The 22,031-nt window shown below is 41.3% G+C and overlaps 1 protein-coding gene across 12 annotated transcripts in view; it reads left to right on the top strand.

The window, feature by feature from the left end:
- Positions 1-22,031, top strand: part of FGFR2 (fibroblast growth factor receptor 2) — an 86,352-nt gene that overhangs the window by 5,392 nt on the left and 58,929 nt on the right. For 7 of the 12 annotated variants that reach the window (XM_064464296.1, XM_064464297.1, XM_064464294.1 and 4 more), the window contains exons 3-4: positions 14,819-15,085; positions 15,765-15,839. The exons of 3 other annotated variants lie outside the window; for them this stretch is intronic. In XM_064464296.1, coding sequence (XP_064320366.1) covers positions 14,819-15,085; positions 15,765-15,839 — 342 coding nt within the window. The remainder of the gene's footprint in view (positions 1-14,818; positions 15,086-15,764; positions 15,840-22,031) is intronic. 2 more of the 12 variants (XM_064464302.1, XM_064464303.1) reach the window with 1 other exon arrangement.

The following is a 22,031-nucleotide window of genomic DNA, read 5'->3' as shown; positions in this document are numbered from 1 at the left end:
GGGTCTTTAAGGAAACTAGTTTGTGTTGCACTTACATACATGTGTTGCTATCTCAGGGAACAAAATGGCTGTAGAGCTGAGTGTCTTTGTGATTGTCTTAACCTGAGAAGTTCAGAGAAAAACAAATCCCAGTAGTCTTCAATCATGTGGCCTGAATGTTTAATTTTGCCAGGCATTCCGCAAAAAAGTGTTGCAGCTTTGTAGGTGTTTGCACTTGGAATAAATTTCCCTATTGCTGTTAATATCCAAGAACAATCAGTACAGTGTCTGGATCGCAAGTTCTGGAGGTGTTAAGTGTTGAGATCTGAATAGTAAGGACTGTGCTTCATTACTTTGAAAGCAAAGTTTAATTGAGAACTTTACATTGGAAGAGGTATTTTGATAAAATCTGCTATTTTGAGCCTGTACCTGTTGGTATGTTCTTCTAGGTATATTCGTTCCTCAAGCTTTGCAAAGTGGTTTTCCTCTCTAAAGATCTAAGGAGGGGCTGTTTTTTTATTGTTGCGAGCTGATTGTATTTAAGAATTATTTTACTCTATTGTATAAGATCTTTCCTGCTCTCTGAGGACCTTAGGGGGAAAGCAAGGCTTCTTCCTTCATAAGGTTTTATCTTATGGAGGACTCATTACATTTCTGATAACTCAACTGTCAAACCATTATAATGGTCTGTAGAGCATTTCTGATATGGCAAGCTTGCTGGAGAGAATTCGGCCTTTACACATTCTACTGCTCATGCCCACGGATACAGCTTTGTTTTTATTTAATGCCTTTTCATGCAAAACTTATTTTTTTCTATCCACTGCCTCTAAAAATAGATGTCACCAGCTAACACAATTTTCAAATCCATTCCAGGTACATTTTTATTGATGGCAGGGGATGAACTATTTAGAGACGATGAGCCCTTCTGCCTAAAAAGCATTCCTGAAAAAAAATTAACAACACATAGCAATATTGTCATCTGCCAGCCACGGACATTGCTGATAGCAAAGATTTTTTTTTTTTTTACTTTTGAAGGTAACTCGAGAATTAAAAAAAAGCCCAACTCTCATCACCACTTACTTTGTTAATTGCACATCTGGTGCTTTTTTGGCTTTTCAGAGGAATGACAAAACCATGAATAATTCTGGTTCAGATTAGCTGTTTGTAGTGAGGTCCCTTAGTTTTGGGGTTAAATCAGAAAGAATGGGCATATTTTACAGGGAGAAGAGAAATTTTTTTTTGAATGATGCCTGATAATTTTTCAGCTTCTCAGGGACAGAATAGCTTTTATTATTTTAAAAAGCACAGTTTAAAACTGTTTCTTCCACAGTGAATATCCAGGGGGTGGAATCTGGGTTTTATCAAAGAGTAAATTGTCAAAAAGGATTTAAAACTTCTTCCCTGGGCAGGAATGTTACTGACATGAAACAATTTTAGACGTGAGAACCTGAATCATTACCAGAAATGGGGGGGGGAGGAAACCCAAGCCAAAACCGCTTCTAAGTTAATGGTATAATAAGAGCTTTTATGCTGCAGAATACAGGGAATTGTGTGGGATTTATATCTGAGATTTGGGAACTAAAATGTCCTTTATGTACTTTGTTAAACCCCTTTAAAAAAAAATACCAAGTTTTTACACAATTACCTTCTCTGGGTTCCATCACTACCACCCACAAGCTCTCCAAGCCGAAAACAAAACAAACCAAAAACCTTCAAAAAAAGATCTCTTCAAAGACAAAGCAGGCTTCTTCTTTAATTTAGTAAATGCCAGACATTTTGGCCACAGCTAATCTGGGGGGTCAGGTGCTCTAATAATGTAAATTTTCGGTAGGGCTGCTGACTGTGCAGTCATTAGAGCTATGACATTTCACACCAGCTGAGAAGGTTAACGGGGACGTGACCTTTAGTGACATGTGTTGATATGTTCCTAAGTCTTCCTTCATGGACATGCCCTAAATTTTGTCTTTTTCTGATAGGTGCTTTTATTGTTACTATGTCATGTTACTATTTATTGTCTTGGTGACTCAGAATATTCAAAAAGCTGTATGCAACGTTAACAGGAATTGAGGTTGTGGCTTTTTATTCATTTCATTGTAATAGAGAATATGCTCTTGTCTCTTAGCTAAACAACTTTAGGGACATTTGCAACTGTTTTCTTCAGAGTATCTGGTTTAAGTATGTACTCTGGTACAAGCGGTATTTATCAATAGGATGATCAACTGCATGGATGTGTGCATGACAGTGCAAGACGTTATCATGCATCAAGGTACTTTAGTTTTGGTTATCCACTATCAGTCAGATCTTTGGGAGCATGCTTCTCGCAGGTGCTTTTATAAAACGCTGGACTCGTTGAGCTCAGTCTCATCTGTGACCATTAGATATTACTCTGGTACATATGAAAGTATCTACACTGAAGATGGTATCTTGAGCATTTGTAAATTATAATGTCAATATTGATATTGTGGGTGCTCAGCTCACTGAGGGCTGGATCCTGAGTATGGCTGTTATTGGTTGTGGTGCTTTCTTCCTCAAGCCGTGATGGTAGAATCTGAGTCTGTTAAGCAGTGTGAGCAGAAACAGGACCTGTAGGAACTAGTTGGGGACTGTAAACTATCGAATTAAATCTTGCATCAAGTGTTTACCTATATGTTTTTTAATCCTAGAAAAGATTTTCTGCTTTCAAACATTTAGAAATAAGCCTACCCCGGTGTGTACAAAGGAGCCATTCTCTTTCTGTGTACCCAGGCCATGAAGGCCTTTGATGATAGCCAACATTTCAAAAGGGCTCTGACCGCACACATAGGTTGAAGGGTTACTTTGTGAACTGAATAATTAGTTTAGACATATATTTGATAAATAGCAAGCTCTCCCTTGACCTTTCCTTGCCCAAGCTGTGTGTTATCGTTCTGCTGGGTAGCTAATTTAGTCTCTTCCCCACATGCAGTGCCTTGACGCTGTCCTTGGAGCACCCACTCAGAGCCCTTGCCTCGGTCCGTAACAATGCGTTTCAGTTCTTTTAATTTAGGTCAAATTTCAAAGGACTAATTTAAGCTTTCCACAAGGGACAGCCTAATTCTGTGTCCTGTGAAAAAAACAGTAGTTCAAAATGGCCTTAAATGTGCATTTGGGAGGTTCATAGGAACAGCAGTGAAGGAGAGACACCTTCTTCAATGGGTGATGTGTGCTTATGGTGGGCTCTGAAGTGAATAATGAGTTGTCATTTGGGTTTTAACTCTGTCACAGCTATTTGCTGGCACTAAACAACATAAAAATATAAACATGTACAGTGCAGTACCCAAAGTAATACCTTCCTTTTTGTAAAAACGTTGCATAGTATGAGCAATATGTTGCTTAAAGGCTACTGTCACCTGTGGTCACAAGGTTAATGTCACCTGTGATCACAGTGGTTATTAGCACAGTCCACTTGGAGATCCTTTGTTGGCTGTCACGACCTGCCTGGATCGGGATGTGGGGTCTTGTGGGGTGCTTCTCAGCCTCCCAGGGCGTGGGCAGGGCTGCGGCGTGTGGAGGAGGGATGCTGCGGTGGTGGGATGTCTGCTGTCCCATGGGAAGCAGCGTGCTCCCCATCCTGGGGTTCCCTGTCCATGCCAGTGCTAGCCTGCTGAGAGGTTGCAGGGCTGGTGGGACCCGGCGCAGTGATCGTCTTCCTGGGGCAGAGGTGATGGAGAAGGACCGGGATGCTGCTTCCAATGTGGTAGGAAAAATAAAGCAAAAAGTTCACTCAGGGTTCCCTTGTTACCTTTTCTCACAAGAGCAGTGGCTTTGATATCTGCAAGTTATGATTAACAATTGAAACGGATTAGTTAAATCAGAGGGTTTGTGTTTTTTTAAGGAAGGGCAATTATCACAGCCCATTACAGAGGAATGTGACATCCCCACAGCTTCGGGTGAGATCTGGTTCAGTAAGTTATTTGGTCCAGTGCAGGAATTGCTAGCTGAGATTCTGGGGAATTCTACAAGCAGCCAGATTAGATCAGTCTTAATGTGTCCATTCTGCGTTTAAAATCCACAGTCCTTTAGCAGAGGCATGGGCTTGAGCTGCAGACTAATTGGGCATGAGTAGGGTTGTTATTGAGGCGCTGGGAGTTGGTAATGTGTCAGTGTGGCAACTGTTTTGCAAAGTAGCACAAATAATTGCACATTTCAGGCTTATCTGCCGTATTTTACATTGCAGCTTTTTGAAGAAAAAAGTAGTTAACTTTCAGGAATCTGATTCCTTTAATGTTTTTTGTTTTGGTGGTTGGTTGTGGTTTTTTTTTTTTTTTTTTTTTAAGCCAGAAGGTTTTCAAAGATGCTGGGTTGGGGGGAGTGGTATTATTATTTTTTTTTTAAACCACTTGTTATAGATAAAACCCCAGACCAGCCACCAACTCAAATGGAGTTTTCTAACCTTAAAATAGTTCTTCCTTGGAAGACAACTAGCAACAAATTTCAGGCTGTAGTAACTTTATTTTACAGGCGAGTTAGAAACCTTTGAAAACAGAGTTACAATGAAAATGCTGACAACTCCAGTTATGCAAGGTTGTGTATGCATGAGACGATGGACTATTGTGATGTTTTAATAGTAGCCCTAGCAGAGCTCTTAATGAGCATATTTCTATATGCTTATTCCCAGCTTCAGTAGAAATGATCACTTGCTTTATACATTCAAAGGTTAGTATTTTCTTAGAATGAATATTTAGTTTAGGAACAGATGGGAGTGTGAGAAAAATACTTAACTGTCTCTTTTTCTATCATTAACAGAGAAGAATTCCTTATTAGAAGGGTCAGATTTTTAAGTGTTGAATAATTGTGAGGCCTCAAGGTTGAAGCTTTAGAGTGAAAGAGGAGATTTTCTTCGAAGCAGCACCCCTTAGCAATATAAATCCATGTTTTTAAAGAACCATCACCCACTTAGGCAAGTTACATCTTGCCTATTTGTAGTAGTGTACCTGGTTTGACTGGAAGAGAAAATTTATTTCAGTGTAGTTAGACAAGTGCAAAATTAATGCTGAAAATACATCAGGAACCCAAAACAAGTCTGAAATGATGAAGAGTCTGGAGTTTTGCACTAGTGTGACTGAGGGTTTGGTTCCTTGGTCGCAGGCTGGACACGCTGTGATGCTCCATCTCAGCTGGTCTGGTGGGAGCATCTTCTGCAGTTGGCCAGGACGCACTGATTTGTGTTTGTGGAGGCTGTGGGAAACTGGACAACACTTGATTTGGCTTGGAGCCTGCCGGGGTAAAATTATCCTTACAGCAATTTGGGGACTGATTTGAAATTCAGACCTTTAAATTCAGGTTCAGCACATCGCGCTGTGTGTCCGTAGCATATTCTTGGGGGGATTTGGCTCAGCGTGCCCCCAAAATCAGAGATGCCATTTTGTAGTACTGGGGACTAAACGGGCTTTTAAACTGATGGAGAGAGAAGTTGGAGCAACTCTGAATACAGGCAAATCTTAAATAAAGACCAGATTTGCAAGAGTGCAGCAGCCAACAGCTCCTGTTGTAATTATGAAACGTGTGCTTGGAGTGCCGAGCTGTTCTGGAAGTTTGGCCCTTTGGGTTTCCATCAGAGTTGAGAGCATCAGCGAAACTGTGTCGGCATTTACAGCTTGGGGACTGTGCCTCTGAATGAGGCTATTGACAAAATGAGATGTTCTGTAAGAGGGGTAAACATTTATGTGGATTTTTAATTTTTTTTTTTTACTTTTAAGAACAGTTTATAATTCCTATACCAGTTATGTACATCTCCAGGTTATCCTTTCTCACCTCTTAATTATAACTGCTGTGGGTTGTTTTATTATTTTTTTTTTTATGAATTTGGTTTTCTTGGACCTACTTCTGAGTATCAGAGTAGTCAGCACCTTGTATAGAGATGTGTCTCATGGGCTTCGCTTTCTGCTGGTTTAGGCCATTTTGCTGCTTGTCACCACACGAATGACATTATCCACATCGAAGAGAGGGACAGAAAGGCAAACTAAGTGCTAGCTGAATTCTACCGTGCTTATTCCTTCACTTGCCTTGCTGCTATTATTTTATTGTATTTTAAAAATGGCTTTAAGTGAAAGCATTTGGTGAACCTCAGTGAAGCTGAGGAGTCGTGAGATCTGACCTACTTTCATTCCCCTCCTCACACGCACGTTGTGTGTAGTTATTGCTTTTCCTCCCCTGCAAAAGAACTGGCTCATCAGTTTGGGACATTAACCTATGTTGAACAGCCTCGCAAAGTGCCTTATGGCCACAAGAACTGAGAGGAGAGGAAAATTCCTTTACACCCAGGAAATGGCTTGCATTTGTGAGGGTTTACTGTAAAGGACAGTGTGCTGGGGGACTGGGAGGAAGAAAAAGGAGAATGAGAAGCTGGTTGGGGAGGAGAAAATCATATTTTGCCTGTGTTTTATTTTTTGTTTTTCCTCCCAGCTTTTCACAAGTTTGTGTTTTGAAAGGAGTTTTGTGACATGGTAGTTATTGCCTCAGGCTTTCTCCCAGGGGGCTTGTGGCTGTTTGAGTGGGGTTTGGAGTTGAATTCTGCGGCTGGGCATGCCTTAGCAGTCTGCACTGACCAGGACAAGTCTGCAGGAGGTTAAATTGTGGTTGGATGGAACAGGCTTTGATCAGAGCACCATGCTGCAACTTGGTTTTTAAACATAATAAAAAGTTGTGGTGTAGAAAAACTACATAAGGTTCATGATACTCTTTCTTTAGAATAGTGTAAATGGGTATGCAGGGGTACAGGACTGGCTGCTGGGCAGCAGGGGAGAGAGTGCTTTCGTGAGACTTGCTTTTCAAGTTTGCAAAGTGCCCTGCTCAGTGTCTCCGTGTTGCAACGTTTAATTAGTTTCAAAGAAAGTAATATGATTTGTAATTCTGAATGTTACCCAACAGTTCTTAAAAATAATTAAAAAACCTCAGTTTAAATTTTGAGCACTTCTTGAGATTTGTTCTATTAAACGTAGTTTAATCATGAAAAGTAATCCTGTATGTTACAGTATTGAAGTACCCAGATTTATCTGATAGTGTTTACTCGCCAGGGTAGCATAGGTATTTCAGGTGTGCAGGATTAACATGGAGTCTCTGTAATAAATCCGCAGTAATAGCCCTTCTCCTAACAATTCAGAAGCATTTGAACCATCTTCCATCGGTATGGCAAAGTACCCAGGAGCCACTGCTACAGTAAGGAGTGATGGAGGTGTCTGCAAGTTAAAAATAACCCTTGTCATGTAAATGGTTGTGGGCCACCTGGAAGTGCAGATAGCCAGCCTAGCTTTTACTTCAGGGCTTGTTCTGCTGCTCCTTCCTTGTCCCCAGGTACCACTGGTGACTGTTCTCTGTGTGGAGCTGGAATTAAATTAGCTCTGATGTCTTTTGACTAAATGTTGGTCTCCCTTAAAAGGGAGCTTGGTATGCTTTGAAGTATTTGGAGAATATCCTATGGTTTATATGCATTGTTGAGGGGATGTTTTGGGGATATTGTTTCCAGTGATTTTTTTTCAAATCCCACTTTAGGAATTTCAGGGGAATGGGCAAGATGAGACTTCCAGGCGAGCTGCTAAAATTAAAAGGATTTGTGTAGTCAAGTAAAAATGGGACCGTGTACAAAAGAAACAACTGCTGACTTGCTTATAGGAATCTGAATAGATGTCATTTGCATCCAGAACTAACACTCAAACATAAAATTGTGCAGTTTTTAACCTCGCAGTTGTAATTTATTTCTTTTGCATGTTGAGTAGTAAGCGTTTGCCAAGCGTGGCCTTTGGCAAACCTGGAAGAAAAAGGCCGTGTTTTTATGTTTGGATTTGTGCTATGTTCTGTTATGTTTTTATGTTGCTCTTGAAATGCAAATAAAGAATGTGGAAAAAGCTACAGATTGGAATATATGCAAAAAAATATTAAAACCAAGCAAAATAATTTGTGACTAAATATACGTGCTCATACCTTTTTCCCAGGGCTGTATATCTTATATGGAGCCCCTTCCCAAGCAGACTTTAATGCTAAGTTGGACAATGGGAGTTGATTAAATTGCTCTGCCACTTGGTTATGTGCAGAATACAGTCAGGGAGATTTGATGTCTGAAAGTAGAAACAATGGGAAAATGATCCTAGTCTTGGGTTGTGTTTTTGAGAGGGAAATGTTGATTATTATTTTTTTTTTCCCAGCTTTTCATTTGAAGTTCTGGCAAAAGGTGATACATTTCCCCTTTGTATTGTATAATAGATTACATGAGAAGACTCTTCTGTAATGAGTTCGAAGAGTAGTTAATTATTTTTAAGATTGCATTACATGTGTATTAGGTTTATATTGTACTCCCCAGTACACTTAGCACACAGACTGTCACTCTATTTCTTTAGGCAGCTGATGGAGCTTATGACTTGAACAGTAATGGTTAAGATTTGGTGCTTGGAACCAAAGGTTCAAATCCTGAAGATGGCCTGTAGTTTCCCATCACACTGATGAAATTATAAAAGGCACCACAATAATTTTAGGGGTTTTGGTGTTGCTGCTCGAGGTTGGGGGTGTTTTCTCCCCTCCGTGGTGTTTAAGTCTTTGTGCAGAAGACATACTGATGCTTTGCCATTTCTTGCTGCATCCCATATCTGGAGATAAATCCTATGATGAATGTTGTATAAAGAAGTCTTCATCCTGTAAGGAGCAGACTGTGAAGAATGGGGACAAACAGGAAGAAATTGCAGGGCAGTTCCCAGCAGCGGGAGGTGGCCTGGCTGGTCTCTCCGCTGTTTACTTTGAACTTGGCATGCTCTGAGTCTTCCCTGGCTTGGCTTCCAAAAGCATAAAGCACACAGCCAAGCCCATGAGCATGTGATACTTGGCATTTTTGATGCATGTTACGTGGTTGTGCAGCCATAACTCAGCGATCGCGACTATAAAGACAGGTAGGAGCAAGCAGGCTACAAGTTGTAGGAATTTTTAATCTCTTCATGAAGCCTGGGCACGTAGAATTTTTTTTCCTTTTGAGGAGTCTTCTTCCTTTACCCATGGGGTGAGACCCATCAGCCCAAGTGCTTTGCAGCCATCAAAACTGTGCTGAAATAGTTCATGGACCTCACCCCTTGTCAGCCAACACACCAAAATATCAGGGGACATTGTGAGTTTTGCCCCCACTGCTCTGTTCTGCTGGGTTTGATGAGGCCCTTGTGTCTGTAGCCAGGGCTAAATGCTGCTTGGGGATCGTTACCTCGAGGACTTACAGTTCTGTGATTGCTCATCTGCCAAAGAGCATTAGACAAGGCAGATAGATGAAATCACGTGGGGATAACTTTTAGGTGCACATGCAGAACTTTTCTCTTGGCCAGGGAGTCATGCAAGAAGTGAAACTCTTTGCTGGTCACCAGAATTATTTATTTTTCTAAGTCTTCAAAGCTTAGCAAAACAAGTTAGTGCAATGTAATATTTTCCCTTACCCATGATGACATTGGCAAGTATTTCAACTGGAGAAGATTAACTTTTTTAAAATGATCTTAGTATATGTAACATTCAATAGGAGTTGACATGATGCTGGAGGTCCGCACTGTAGCAGGTCAGCGTGGCTGGAAGCTCTACGCTAGAGTACCAGACATGTATTATGTGGCAACACTTAGTTTTGCAGATGTTTACTTCCAGGGCAAAAGGATTTTTCCTGTTCCTCAGATACTTTTTTTTGGTCTGGTTTCACCTCTTGTACCCATCAGATGACTAGGTCTATATAGAACAAGGATAGTAGGGTTAAAGAAGATGCCAGGAAAAAAATCTCAATTTATTTTGGAGAGTCTGGTGCTCAGTGTTTTGTAGAAGTCTCTGTGCTTTCACACAGAGCAGCTGGGGAACTTGTTTTAAAGGAACAAGTGAAGACTTAGATCTGCCACATTTTTGAATGTTTATAAGTATTACATATATCTCCTATTTGGTGCTGTTTGATGAAGTTTTTCTACAAGACCTAGATCTTTTTTGTCAGATTTGAGCAATTAGTATTTTTATACTTTGGGATGGGGGAAAATGATTCCTGCTTTTTGGGGTGGTGTTCACAGTGACAAAAGATTTGTTTTTAAAATTGTTTCACATTTTAAAATTATAGAAGGAACTTCTAGTAACTTGGAAATGAAAGTATTGTATCAGAAGGGAGAGACTTCCTGATTATGCCTGGCAAAGGTGGAGCTGGACATAGCTGGCAGCTAGCTGACAGAAGCACAGTACAAATAAGACAGCAGGAATCCAGTGGCTTTGGAGAAGCAGAAGAATGAATTGCAAACACTGTTTTGTCACCCTTTGTATAAGGAGATGTGCTTAGCTTCTGTGGCTTTGGTTTGCTGTTAGCTAACAGGAGATAGTCACCATGGCCAGAGCTGACTCTTTGCATTTTTAAACCAGTGGCTGTTTCTTTTGTAGGCTGAGTTTATCATCCATCATCAGAAGAGGATATGGAGCTACTCATAATATTAGCCTGGCAACTTAAATTAAGGGAGAAGCCCATCAGCTTGCACCTGGGAGGTGGGAGAGAAGGTTGCAAACCTGACTGATGACACCTGGGCTTTCTGATCTGGCAGAGGCTGCCTCTTGGAGAGAGTGTAAAGGCTTGGGTTTGAGTCAAAGTCATGGGGTCCATGGCTGTCCTGCTACAGGCATAGCTCAACATCCCCATTCCACATTGCTCATCCAGTGTGATCTTGCTGGATAGTCCTCAATCAATGACAGGAAAACCGGGAGAAAGGGTGGGAGATGCAGGAGCAGTGGTGGTGGTTGGCAGCCTGGCGTTCCCTATGGGGACATCCAGTTTTGCAATGAACCTCTTGGATTCTTGACAGGTCAGGTCTGCTGACCCTTCTGGGCATGCTATGGTGAGTGTTTAGTTATTTACTAAAGCCTTTTGAAGGGAAAGTGGCTTGAATGGTCTGAGGCTTTTGTGTTACGGAGAGTTGTGTGAGAATCTTTGCTGGGGTTAGCTATTAGATGATTGTTTAATTATTTGGCTCTGTAACTAAGTAACTAAATGCCTTGAGCCTTAAGATAAGCAGTTCTTTGTTAACATTTTAATAAATGGAGGCAAATAATAATTTAAAACCTAAGGAAGTATAAATCTCTCGTTTCAGGGACTGAATCTTGAATAGAAGCATGATTTGGAATGTAATTGCATATCTCATAGTAATCTGAAATAGCACATTCAGAATATCCCTAGTCCTCTGTTGCGGTCATGGTTTCTATACAAACATTATTTACTCCATCTGATGGCATAAACCATGCTGCGAGACTGTATGAGCAGGCAAAGAAAAAGTTCACGTCTGTTTATTTAACAGCAACTTGGTTTTCCATGCTGGTATTGTTTGATAGCTCCACCTATAATGTTAGAATACATTGTGTGCACCACTATTACAAATAAGGATGTAGCTGAGAGCAGACAATAGCACAAGCAGTGTCCCCTCCCTTGTCCTCCAGTGTTTAAGAACACCACTAGAAATTTTGCATGTGCTTTTGTTGCTTGTTTGTTTTTTAAGGGGTGATAGACAGGTATTATTCACATCAGCTAATGCATCTTTGGAGTAGGAACTAATGCCACGATTATAGGATTTGCAGGAGAACTGGCTTAGAGAGGCATCCTGTGCTGCCTTCCCTTGGCTGTGCAGAGCTTGCCCAGCAAAGGGCTGATTTACAAGCTAATGGTGATGGCTGAAGGATACAGTTTCAAGGCAGAGCTTCAGAGAGGGCTGGAAGAGCATGAAGGTGATACCAGATCATCAAGCCTTGCTTGGTGGTGCAGGCTCTGCAGGGTTATCTCCTTCTCCCACCTAGCTGTTTTCACTAAGGGAAGATTCAGGAGGATGCTGCTGAAAACACCAGAGGATGGATACGAGTGAGGACTGAGCAAACTTGCAGCAGCATTTCTCTGGTACTCTCAAAAGACATGGAAATAGGGGAAATAATCCTGATGTCAGCCTCAGGGGAACCATTGATTTGATGGTACAGCATGCACATGAGTTCAGAATTTGTCCCTAAATTTCAGAGTGGTGTGAAAATCCTTGTGCGGTGTCCTGGAGAGAGTTAACTTTGCAGTGTAAGTTGTTTATGTGCTGCCGGGAATTTTTTAACAGTTTAAACTGGTTGATTTTTGCAGTGAAGCTGTTGGGCAGACTTATGCCTCAGAATCCCACCTGTTCTCTGTTTGCTTTTGGGCACCATTTCAAACCCACACTGGAAAAAGTTTATAGGCAAACATTATAAAAAGTGACAGTCTTAAGTGCTGCTACATTCTAGTTTGGCAACACAAAGGCTTACCTGAAATAACTCACTATTTCCAAACATGACTTCATTATTTCTTGACAACACTTTGTGCTGTATCTTCCCTGATACTCTAAAGAAATTAAGGTGGATAATATTCACCAAATGCTAATACTGATCTGAAACTTGTTTTTCTTTAGTATACCAGTAATTTTCCTTGTAAAAGGAAATTTTTTGTTATTTTGAAATAAATTTATTGCTCTTGAGTTTGGATTTGTGTTGAAAGACTTGGTGTGAATTTGAGCATAATAGGTTTAAAAAGAGATGAAATCAAGGATGGGAGGTAGAAAATTATTTTCCTTGTAATTGTATGTGAACAACCAATCTGCCCAAAGAAGTCTTAGGAAGAAGCCTTAAAAACTTCAAAGTAAATTAGCTAGCTGGCTTCAGCTACCTTTTTTTAAAATCATTATTAAATTTGATAGTGGAACCTGAGTTAAAAAAAAAACCTCAAGTATACTCAGATATACCCATTTCTACCAATTTACATAGAAAGGAGCATGTGCTCCTCCTGGAAATCAGATTTCTAACAGCATAGTATGGTGCTTGGTGAAACACCTGCATTCCAGATCTGTGGATTCTTGACTGTATCAGCAAAACTGAATTAGTTTGTAAGGAGTATAAAGCTGTATTGTAGCTTGTCCTAGACTTTGAAATGGAGCTTTGCACACTAGAAAGCCTAGAGACCTTGTTATAAAATCTAAATACAATAATTCTTTACAGTCTCTGTAACTGATCTTGTTTAGATGGTGTTATGTACTACTTCTGGCCACTGCCTTGGTGTGGTGCAAGTGTGAAATCAGTGGTTTGAAAAAAACACATTTGCCCTAGGGAAAAAGCCAGGAGAGGCTTTGCTTGCTTTGCAAGGGCACATCACTGGATCTGGTCTCCCATTGCTTTGGGCAAACTCCCACTGAACTCCCTGAAATTACATGATTCCAGGATGAGTGGGAGGAGAAATTGGGCATGCTATTTTTCAAGTGCATCAGTATAACCCAATATCTAAATGTATGAGTGTCCCACTGCGGTGGCTGCTTCTGGTACTCATAGAATATCTCAAGTTGGAAGGGACCCATAAGGACCATTGAGTCCAACTCCCTGCTCCTCACAGGACTACCCAAAACTAAACTACTGACAGCTTCAGCATTTCCAAACTCCAAACAAAGGCTAGCTCAGGTGTGGTGCTTGTTTAAGACTTCTCTGTTGAAGGTGAGGTACAAGAAATGACAATGCCATGCCCCAAGGACGAGGAACATGGGTTTCAGGGTTTCGGTATTCTTAGAAGCAAGGGTGGACACCAAGGAGTCATCTATTTCAATATCCTCTCAGACTCCCAAACAAAGAGGTGTGTGTTTTATTTATACAAGCACACAGTGGTGCACAGTTGGTGCCTGTGTGGGGAAGGATGTGTGCCGGGGAGCAGCTGTCTGTGCGATGTGACCCTCCTCGTGAGCAAACAGAAGATGCCTTCATGCTGCTTTCCCTTATTTACTTTTCATGCCTGCCTTGGTGAGGCCAGGAGGCTTGTGGGAGAGGGATATTGTGGTTGTAGGGAGAAAGCAGTTACAAAAGCAGTCCCTGTACTGGGTGCAGCTTGAATATGTTGGAGGTGTGGTGTGGGGGTCCCCCCACGCTGTGCTGAGCTGTCCTGCTGCCCCTGTGGAGATGGCTCTGGATTCCCTGGGGCTGCAGTTCCCTTCCTTGGAAGGGGGTGACAAAGCTCTGGTAACGATAGGCAGATGTAGTTTTCCAAGGATGTTTTTCTGGAAAAAGGCTGTGATTTGGTGATGTTCTTGTTATTTGGTTACAAAAGGGAACTGATGGATGAGCCATTTTTTTTTTTTTAAATTTCTGTGTCCACTGTGACTTTGAAAGCTTTGCTTGTGTTCCCGGGTTTCTGCTGTCTGCTGCTCAGGAGAGGCTGTGAAATACGAAATGAAGGAAAAAAAAAAATTAAAGGAAAAAGTTACTGTCACTGGGAACAGAGTTGGCAGTGTAGAAGGCAAATGTAGACTTTGGAAAGGGTGCAGGGAGAAGAATGAAGGACATCATATATGCTGTGTATAGGAGCTCCTGTTTATTAGCTTAGTGAGGGATTTCTTTGGCCATCCTTTTCTTCCAAAACAGCTCTTTTCAGGTTAAAAAAAAATATTCGTTTGAATCATAGACCCAAATCCTAAGATGTAAAACTGAATTTGCTTTTTGAACTCCTCCTGCCTCCTCCAAATTCTTCGAAGCCCCCAGGTTCAGCAGCACTCACCTCCCCAGCGTCGGCTCGCCATGAGCGGTGAGAAGGGTTGTGCCTTTGTGTGGCACTCAGGACAAGGCATATGCCGAGACACTGATCAAAAGGGAATGAACTTTGTGGTTAACTTCTTCACATGCAGATAGGGGATAGGCTTTATTTTGGTTCAATTTTACAAGATGGATTACTGGGCTAATCTGGATGAAACTTTTTTATTTAACATAACTTGATTTCTGTGGATGAAAAGGGCCTTCACTGACTTTTTTTGGAAATTCTCTCCTTTCCCTTCTCTTTCTTCTTTTTCCTCCTTTCCTTCCACCTTCGCAGAGCCGCCAACCAAATACCAAATCTCTCAGCCAGATGTATATTCAGCACTTCCAGGAGAACCGCTTGAGTTACGCTGTCAATTGAAAGACGCCGTCATGATCAGTTGGACTAAGGATGGGGTCCCTTTAGGGCCTGACAATAGGACAGTGATTATTGGGGAGTACTTACAAATTAAGGATGCTACACCCAGAGATTCGGGCCTCTATGCTTGCACTGCTGTTAGGACCCTAGACAGTGATACTCTGTACTTCATTGTAAATGTTACAGGTGAGTGAGTTAAACATAGGTTTTTGCATGTAGAAGCTGTAAAATGTGATACAAAGACACATTATGATGTAATGTGAAACAGTCCACTTGGGCACAGTGAGTTGAGCTGAGTCTGTATTTATTTCAGGTATTTCCCGCCTTGTTCTGACCCTGAAATGGACTCAGTTTGTCTATGTTCCTTTTACTTCATGGGGTCTCTAAGTGATCAACAGCTGCTGAATAGCCCTCTATTTTACGCCACTATGACAGGATTAGATTATACAGAGTCGTTGTGAAGATGATAAAGCCGGTAAAATGAGTACAAGTGGTTTTTTCCCTGCATCAGAAGAGGAAAAGAGGAGTCCTGCATCCTTTAAGTTTAAAGATAAATCGTTCTGGAGATACGCAGTTCTGTTCAACTGAATGTCTTTAAGAAAAATAAAAATTGTAGGCAGAAAGAGATTTTTGGAGTTAGCAAGTTCCCTTTGGAAACTTTGTAGCATTTCAGGATTATTAATTGGTTTTTGATAGGATTTTATAAGAGTAACACATTTTTGTGGCTGGATTTTCTTTTTCTATAGCTTCTGCACAGCTAATGTAACATCCATTCTTCTTGATAGATAATCAAAGATGTAGCATATTGGTTTATTCGTCTGTAAAAATAGGCTGGTTTAAAGACTTGGTTATTTTTAATGTGCAGATGCTCTTTCCTCTGGGGATGATGAAGATGACAATGATGGGTCCGAGGACTTTGTGAATGACAGCAACCAGATGAGTAAGTAACAGCGAACTGCCAGAAGTCACTAGCAAGATCCACCTGGAAAATAATGTCCCGTCTTTTGCACTCCTGCCTTCAGAGCTTCTTGATTGTTAACTGCATGGGCTGTCAAATAGGGGTATCTTTGTCCTTCTCTGTTTTCTGTTTCACATAGTTCATAAACTTGGAAAAGAAAAAGAAAAATAAACTAATGTTCTTCTAAACACACTTTACTGGTCTGTACTTTCTTTCTTCCTTCTTGCTAGCTTTTCTGCAGTTTCCTTTCTTCCTGAATTGAAGTTCAGTCTTTGACTGGTTTAGACTCTCAGAGATGAACTAACTTCCCCTGAACCTGAGCTGAAATCTAACAGAAGAAACACAGATCCAGCTCATTTTGTTAAAAGGTGGTGTGGAAACTTTAAAAATAAAATTAAGTTGTAATGAAGTTAATCCTTCAATCCTTAATCTTCGCAGAAATCTCCCCAGGGAGAATGAATTTGGAGACAATGAGGTTCTTTCGTCTGCAAAGGACCTCAAGGTTTGTTGCAAAGAAAGCAATCAGCACTAAAACCACATTTTATGTTACTTAGCATCATGAAAATGGGCTAAAAAGAGTCTTAAACCTATCTGAATGTTAACTTCAGTCCCTTTAGAGAATTTGGAAAGCTATTAATAGGCTCTAAATAGAGCAGTCACTAAGAAAAAAAATATGTAAAATTCATATTGGTTCCTTACGCCCCTATGCGCTGTTGCAAAATCCCCGTGGTGACTGGTAGTTTGCTGTCGCTCGTGCTTTGTAAAGTCAATAACACACAGAACACAGAAATCCTTCATGGGAGATGTCGGCTAGTTACCGAACGCAGCAACCAGGTAGTATATTTGCTCCTCAGTCTGATTAGTAATTGGCAGCTAAACTGTATGCTTGAAACACTTGTTCAGATGATAAAGTATGAGCCTGATTTCAGCACCCCTAGTTAGTTACTCTTGTATACGGCTACCCCTGGTCTGAAGCTGTGAAACATTAGATGCTATTTAAAATGATATAAGTTCTTAGCTGCCTGTTTGGCCCCTGCCGTCTGTTAGTGTGATTAACCAGGTTTGATTCAGAGGTGCAGCTTGAAGTGGCTGAGATTAAGCAGCTGGAGGCTGCTCTGACAAAGGAATGTGGTAGCAAAGATAATTGGCGAGTTTGGAAAAGGGACAATGATTTTAAAAGAAGTTGTCTAGGCAAAAGCCACAAACTCAGGTAATGTTAGTGTTCCCCTGGAAAGGACTCATGGGTAGAAATTCCTTTTAGGAACATCCCTATGTCTGTTATCACTTTAGAGCTTTATCGGTGGTTGTCAAAAAGGGCTGGCAATATTTTTGGTGTGTTAGCAAAGACAATTGTGTTTCTAATCCATACTGATGGCTTTGGAGATTCCCTGTGAGCAAAAATGGATTCTGGAAGCGCATATGGTGAGAAAAAAAAGGACCTGATCTTGAGGCAACTGTGCTCTGTAACATCATGGTAACGATTCCTGCCCTTTCATGCGACAGGGAGAACTACCCAGTGGTGTCTTCTGTAATGCTAGTGATGTTCTTGTAATATGAGCTATCATTTTAAGCTACTGTTAATCTATCTTGATTCAGGAGCTGGTGAAAGGCCATTGACAGTTTCCGTCTGCCAGGGATAGGGTGTATACTTTAGCAGGGGTCAGTCACACTTTCCCTGCTCCAAATGAAAGATGCCTCTAGAGTGTGAACGTTTAAACATCTCAGATGGCAGGGAGAGCACAAACTCTGGCAGTGTAGAAGGGAGGAAACTGCAAGAAGACAGATTGCTCCTGAGCAGTGTTGTGCAAACAAGTCTTCATGAGATTGCTTTTTACAAGGTGCCCACAAACTGCTGGGGATTCTTGCAAGCTGCAGACGGGCGCAGGAAGTGGTGCAGCCTTCCTCCTGATGTCTGAGTGCTCAATGGGAAGAGCTGGAACCAGAAGAATGATTATGAACCTGCATCTGTGCAAGTAGTCTGTTTTCAATGAAAAGTTGCATCATAGTAACTCAGTTGGATTAACACAAGGTTTCTGAAAGAGGGTTGTGATTTGGCAAGATCAGAGCTGGATAAAAGTTAGGGGTGGGACTTGGTGTAGTGCTCTTGCAAACCGCTGAAGCTTGCCTATCCAGTGTCTTCTAGGACTTCCCACCAGTATCCTTTCCCATTCCCTTTCTAGATTTTATGTCATGTCCAAAAGATCACATCTGATCTAAGAAACTGTTGCAAGACAGATTGAAAAGTGAACGAGGAGTTGAGTAGTCTAAAGTTCTCCCTGAGTATGCTGTGTGGCAGGCGGTGGTGTGTAATGGTCTCTTGCCTAGTTAGGCAGAGCCTACGGAAGTCCAGGACCTCACAAGAGTCCCTGGTTGCTGCTTTTTAACAGAAAGAAGCCTTTAAGTGTTTCCTGAATCATTGTTTGAGCTTTGCAGATCTAAAACAATTTAACTGATAATTTACATACAAATTACAGCTGTGATCATTAAGGATAAGCAATGGAAATTGGCCTGGTTATGCCTTTACTGATGGAAACAAAAGGCCATAGTCTTTAAAGGTTGTTGCTTTTTGATGAAACAATTCTGATAAAGTCCAGCTGTCCTGGCATGTTAATTATGATGTGATGAGGCAGGAAATGGCTGTAGTGCCTTCCACAGGAAACTGAACATTGGCATCTCATTCCTGCATATTTAAAACTAAAGCAAAGCTTTTAGAGCTGTTTTATTTATGATTGTAAGTATTCTTTTAAGCTTTTTTATTTTCTTCGCCTCTCTTACAAATATATTTTCAGTGCAGGCAGAGTGGTTGTTGAGGAAATCTAGCCTAATTTTCAAGGCTGCCCAGAAAACACAACTGCTCTTGAAGTCAACGGAGGCTTTAAGTGGCTTAGTAGCTGTGAGGAGCAACTCACTTTCAGGAGAGGAGGGCACTTGTGTGTACACATTTGCGTTTGACCATTTGCCCTGTGTGCATTTTTAACTAAAAGGCATGTGTAGCAGATTTCACTCTGTATTTGGTGTTCTTCTAGCTTGACAGATATTTTAACTGTCTGCAAAAACGCTGTGGTAGATTTATTCCAGACTGCATCCTGAATACCTTTTTATTACTTCCAGCTTCTGTTGAAAGGATTAGTGCTCGTGGAAGGTGCAGGATTGGTTCCACTGCAAAATAGTCCTCTCTGTCCACAAAATGCCTTTATTGGCAACTTGGTTTTTCTCTTCATTGCCCTAAAGAGGTGCATCAGCTTGGTTCTGGAGGGCCACCTCCAAGGCTTTTTCCCCAGGACTTGACCTGGGACTTTTGTTCACAAAGCTAAGGGCTTGGTCATCATCAGTTCCTACTGGCAGCAGTGTAATACATGTTTTTGGTACTTGTTGCCTCATCTTCATCATGACTTTGAGAGGTACCCCTAACTTTAGATGTTTCTATAATCCTGGCTTGGTGCTGGCCAGGCAGCAGCTGTTGTGATGGTTACACTGAGGTCCACCAACACTAATTTGTTCTGGTGACCCCTGGGTAGCCCTGAAGATGCTGTTATTCTGCCTTGAATTCTGGTCAGGTGACTGGAAGCTTTATGGCTTTTTTCCTTATCAACCTTTAAACAATTTATTCTGGGCCAAGCAATGGTAAATTGGCACCAAGAACAAAAAGTATCTAAATGTAATCCACATGCTGTTCTTTTCATGCCTTGAAGAATTTCAGAAGAGATGAAACAAGGTTCAAATTCATCAGATCCTGTAGAGTGGAGACCCACTCAAGGGAGCAGCAAAGATTGAATGTTGCCTAGAAGTGTTTTATAATTAAAGGTCAAATACAATAGTACTAAAAACCTTGGGGGTGGGGAGGGGGTTTTATGTGGTCATTTCAGGCACACTATTGCCTGCTCGAGGTGCTTGTCAGGCAGGCTTGGAGTTGACTACTTTTGTGTTTCTTTGTGTTAGATAAGTCCAAATAAAAATCGAGGAGTCCTGAAGTGAAGTGGTCCCCTGGGCTGCCTAATTTCAATTTCAGATGGAGGAGATTTGCCTGATTAGATATAATGTATTTGCAGTGGAGTCCAGTGTGGGTCAGCAGGATATTTTCTTCACTAATGAGAGCTCTAAAAGCAATCAGGAATTCCCACCCGTTCCCCTGCTGCTCGTTACCGCTACGCGCTGGAGCCTGCCCTGTTGTTACTGTGAACTTTTAACAGCAGTGCTACCTACTTCCACCTGCCCCGTTAGCAACGGTGGGATGTGATGGACACCGTCTATAAGAGGACTCGGCACTTGGTGGTATATGCTCATAAGCTAGGTTCATTATTTGTTTTAGTGAATCTGGATGTTTTTCCTCTCAACACAAATAGAAGCAGTAAAAGGTGCTTTTAGGTTGTGATAATTTAACCTATAGAAGAACTGCTGTGTGTTCAGCGGAGCAGTCGCTGTATGAAAGCACAAAATGAGGGCAAGTGTTACTGTTTGTGGTTGTTGCTGCCTTTTTCTCTTTTCCCTTTAACATACCAAGGAGCTGCCAATATATGTTGCTACTACCCAGTGAAAAATGGTAGGATGTCTTGAAGCGTTTTCAGGCGGCGTTTTCAACATGTGATGTCCGCATGTTTTCCCCCAAGCTCCCCTGTAATTCAGGAGCTTTGCAGGTTATGCTGATGTGAGGGTTGTGCAAAGGGAAGCTTTCCAAGCAGAGTTCTGTCTCCCATCCCAGAGTGTTTCCTTTCCCCCTCTCTCTGTAGCACAGAACTGAGCTGCTTCTCTTCATTCCTGCCTGCATCTTCCTGGCCTCTTCCATAGAGCAAAGTTTTTCCTCCCTGTGTATCTGCTGTAGAGGAGTCTTATTGGAGCATGTCTCTTCCAGGGACAGAGGTTTTTAAAGGATGAAGGTTGATGGAAAGGAGGGTTATGCAAGAAAACCAGAGGACAAGTTGCCCTGTAAAGCAGTACAGGCTGGTAGCTGAGTAGAAGCCTGCCTGCACCAAGCAGCTTTGTTTGGGGAACCCTTGGTGGATGGATCCTGACCAAGTCAGATGCCCTGGTCCTGGGCTGCACCCTCATGGGAGCTTCTCCAGAGCCTGGTCCATCCAGCCTGTGCTCACATAGGTGAGCTATGGAGCCTTTGGTTCAGAGGTTGTGCTTGCCAGCAGGTGCTTCCAAGCTTTTTATGCTCTATAGGTTTGAGAAGGTGCATGTGATGGACACGATGAGAAGTGGCCATGCTGGCTGCAGAGTTGTGGTGGCAGTGTTGCCAGTTTGGGGTCAAATCTAGGCCCTGTGCTCTGTCTGAGATGCCAATATAATTAGTTTGTATGGTTGGTTGGCTTTGACGTGCCACAGTTTACTTTGACTTTGTGGGAATTGTGGGTAGGGCCCACTATTGGTCACCTTACATTGCCTTGTGGAAGATGTTTAGCGATCCAGAGAAAATATCCTTTTAACATATCAGTACCAGCAAGTAATTCTGCCTTTGCCTGGTATACTTATAATGTAATTTGGTCTTTGCGTGTAGTAGTTAATTCCTTTGGTTGGCTTTGTTTAAAGTCTTCTGTTAATTTAATGTGATCCTCGTTTTAGCAAATAACATTAAGAGTGATTTTCCTTGCATCCCTAATTCTCTTTAGTCCATGTAACAATTTCTTAGTGTTGTAGTTAAATTTTCAATAGTTACCTGATTTTCTATTTTGATTACATGCACAAATTTGCTTTGCTTTTCTACTTCATTAATTTTAACAGTAATTGCGACTTCAGGCAAAAAAAAAATCACTTATCGTTCTTAGCATCATTATAAGACTTGCTTTTGGAATGTTTTCTTTATACCGAGGGAGATGTTGTTAAAGGATTTATTCCTGTATTTTCTATCCAGCTGTATTTTTATTTAGAGAGGGGGGTGGCAGGATTTCTGAGTTTGCTCTGATTGTAAGAACTGCTATAAATATTTGAGGAACGGAAGAGTTTATTTATAGTGGAATGTTAGGCTGCTAATGAAGGAAATGAAACAGGGCTGAGAGAAACAGAGTTATTTTTCTGGACCCCTCTAGTCCTAAAATTCCACACTAATCTGATTTGCTTCAGGAAAGCTCCATTGTAAAAGAAATTAATGTTTCCTACTGTTAAACAGATCTTGAATCTTTAACTTTTTAAAAATTGTTAGGTGAGACAACTTGAAGTGATGCCGTGAAGGCACTG

Source organism: Phalacrocorax carbo, chromosome 12 (genome assembly GCF_963921805.1).
Source record: "Phalacrocorax carbo chromosome 12, bPhaCar2.1, whole genome shotgun sequence".
NCBI lineage: Eukaryota > Metazoa > Chordata > Aves > Suliformes > Phalacrocoracidae > Phalacrocorax > Phalacrocorax carbo.
Note: the sequence above shows the minus strand (reverse complement) of the source record. Positions and strands in the feature narration are given on the sequence as shown.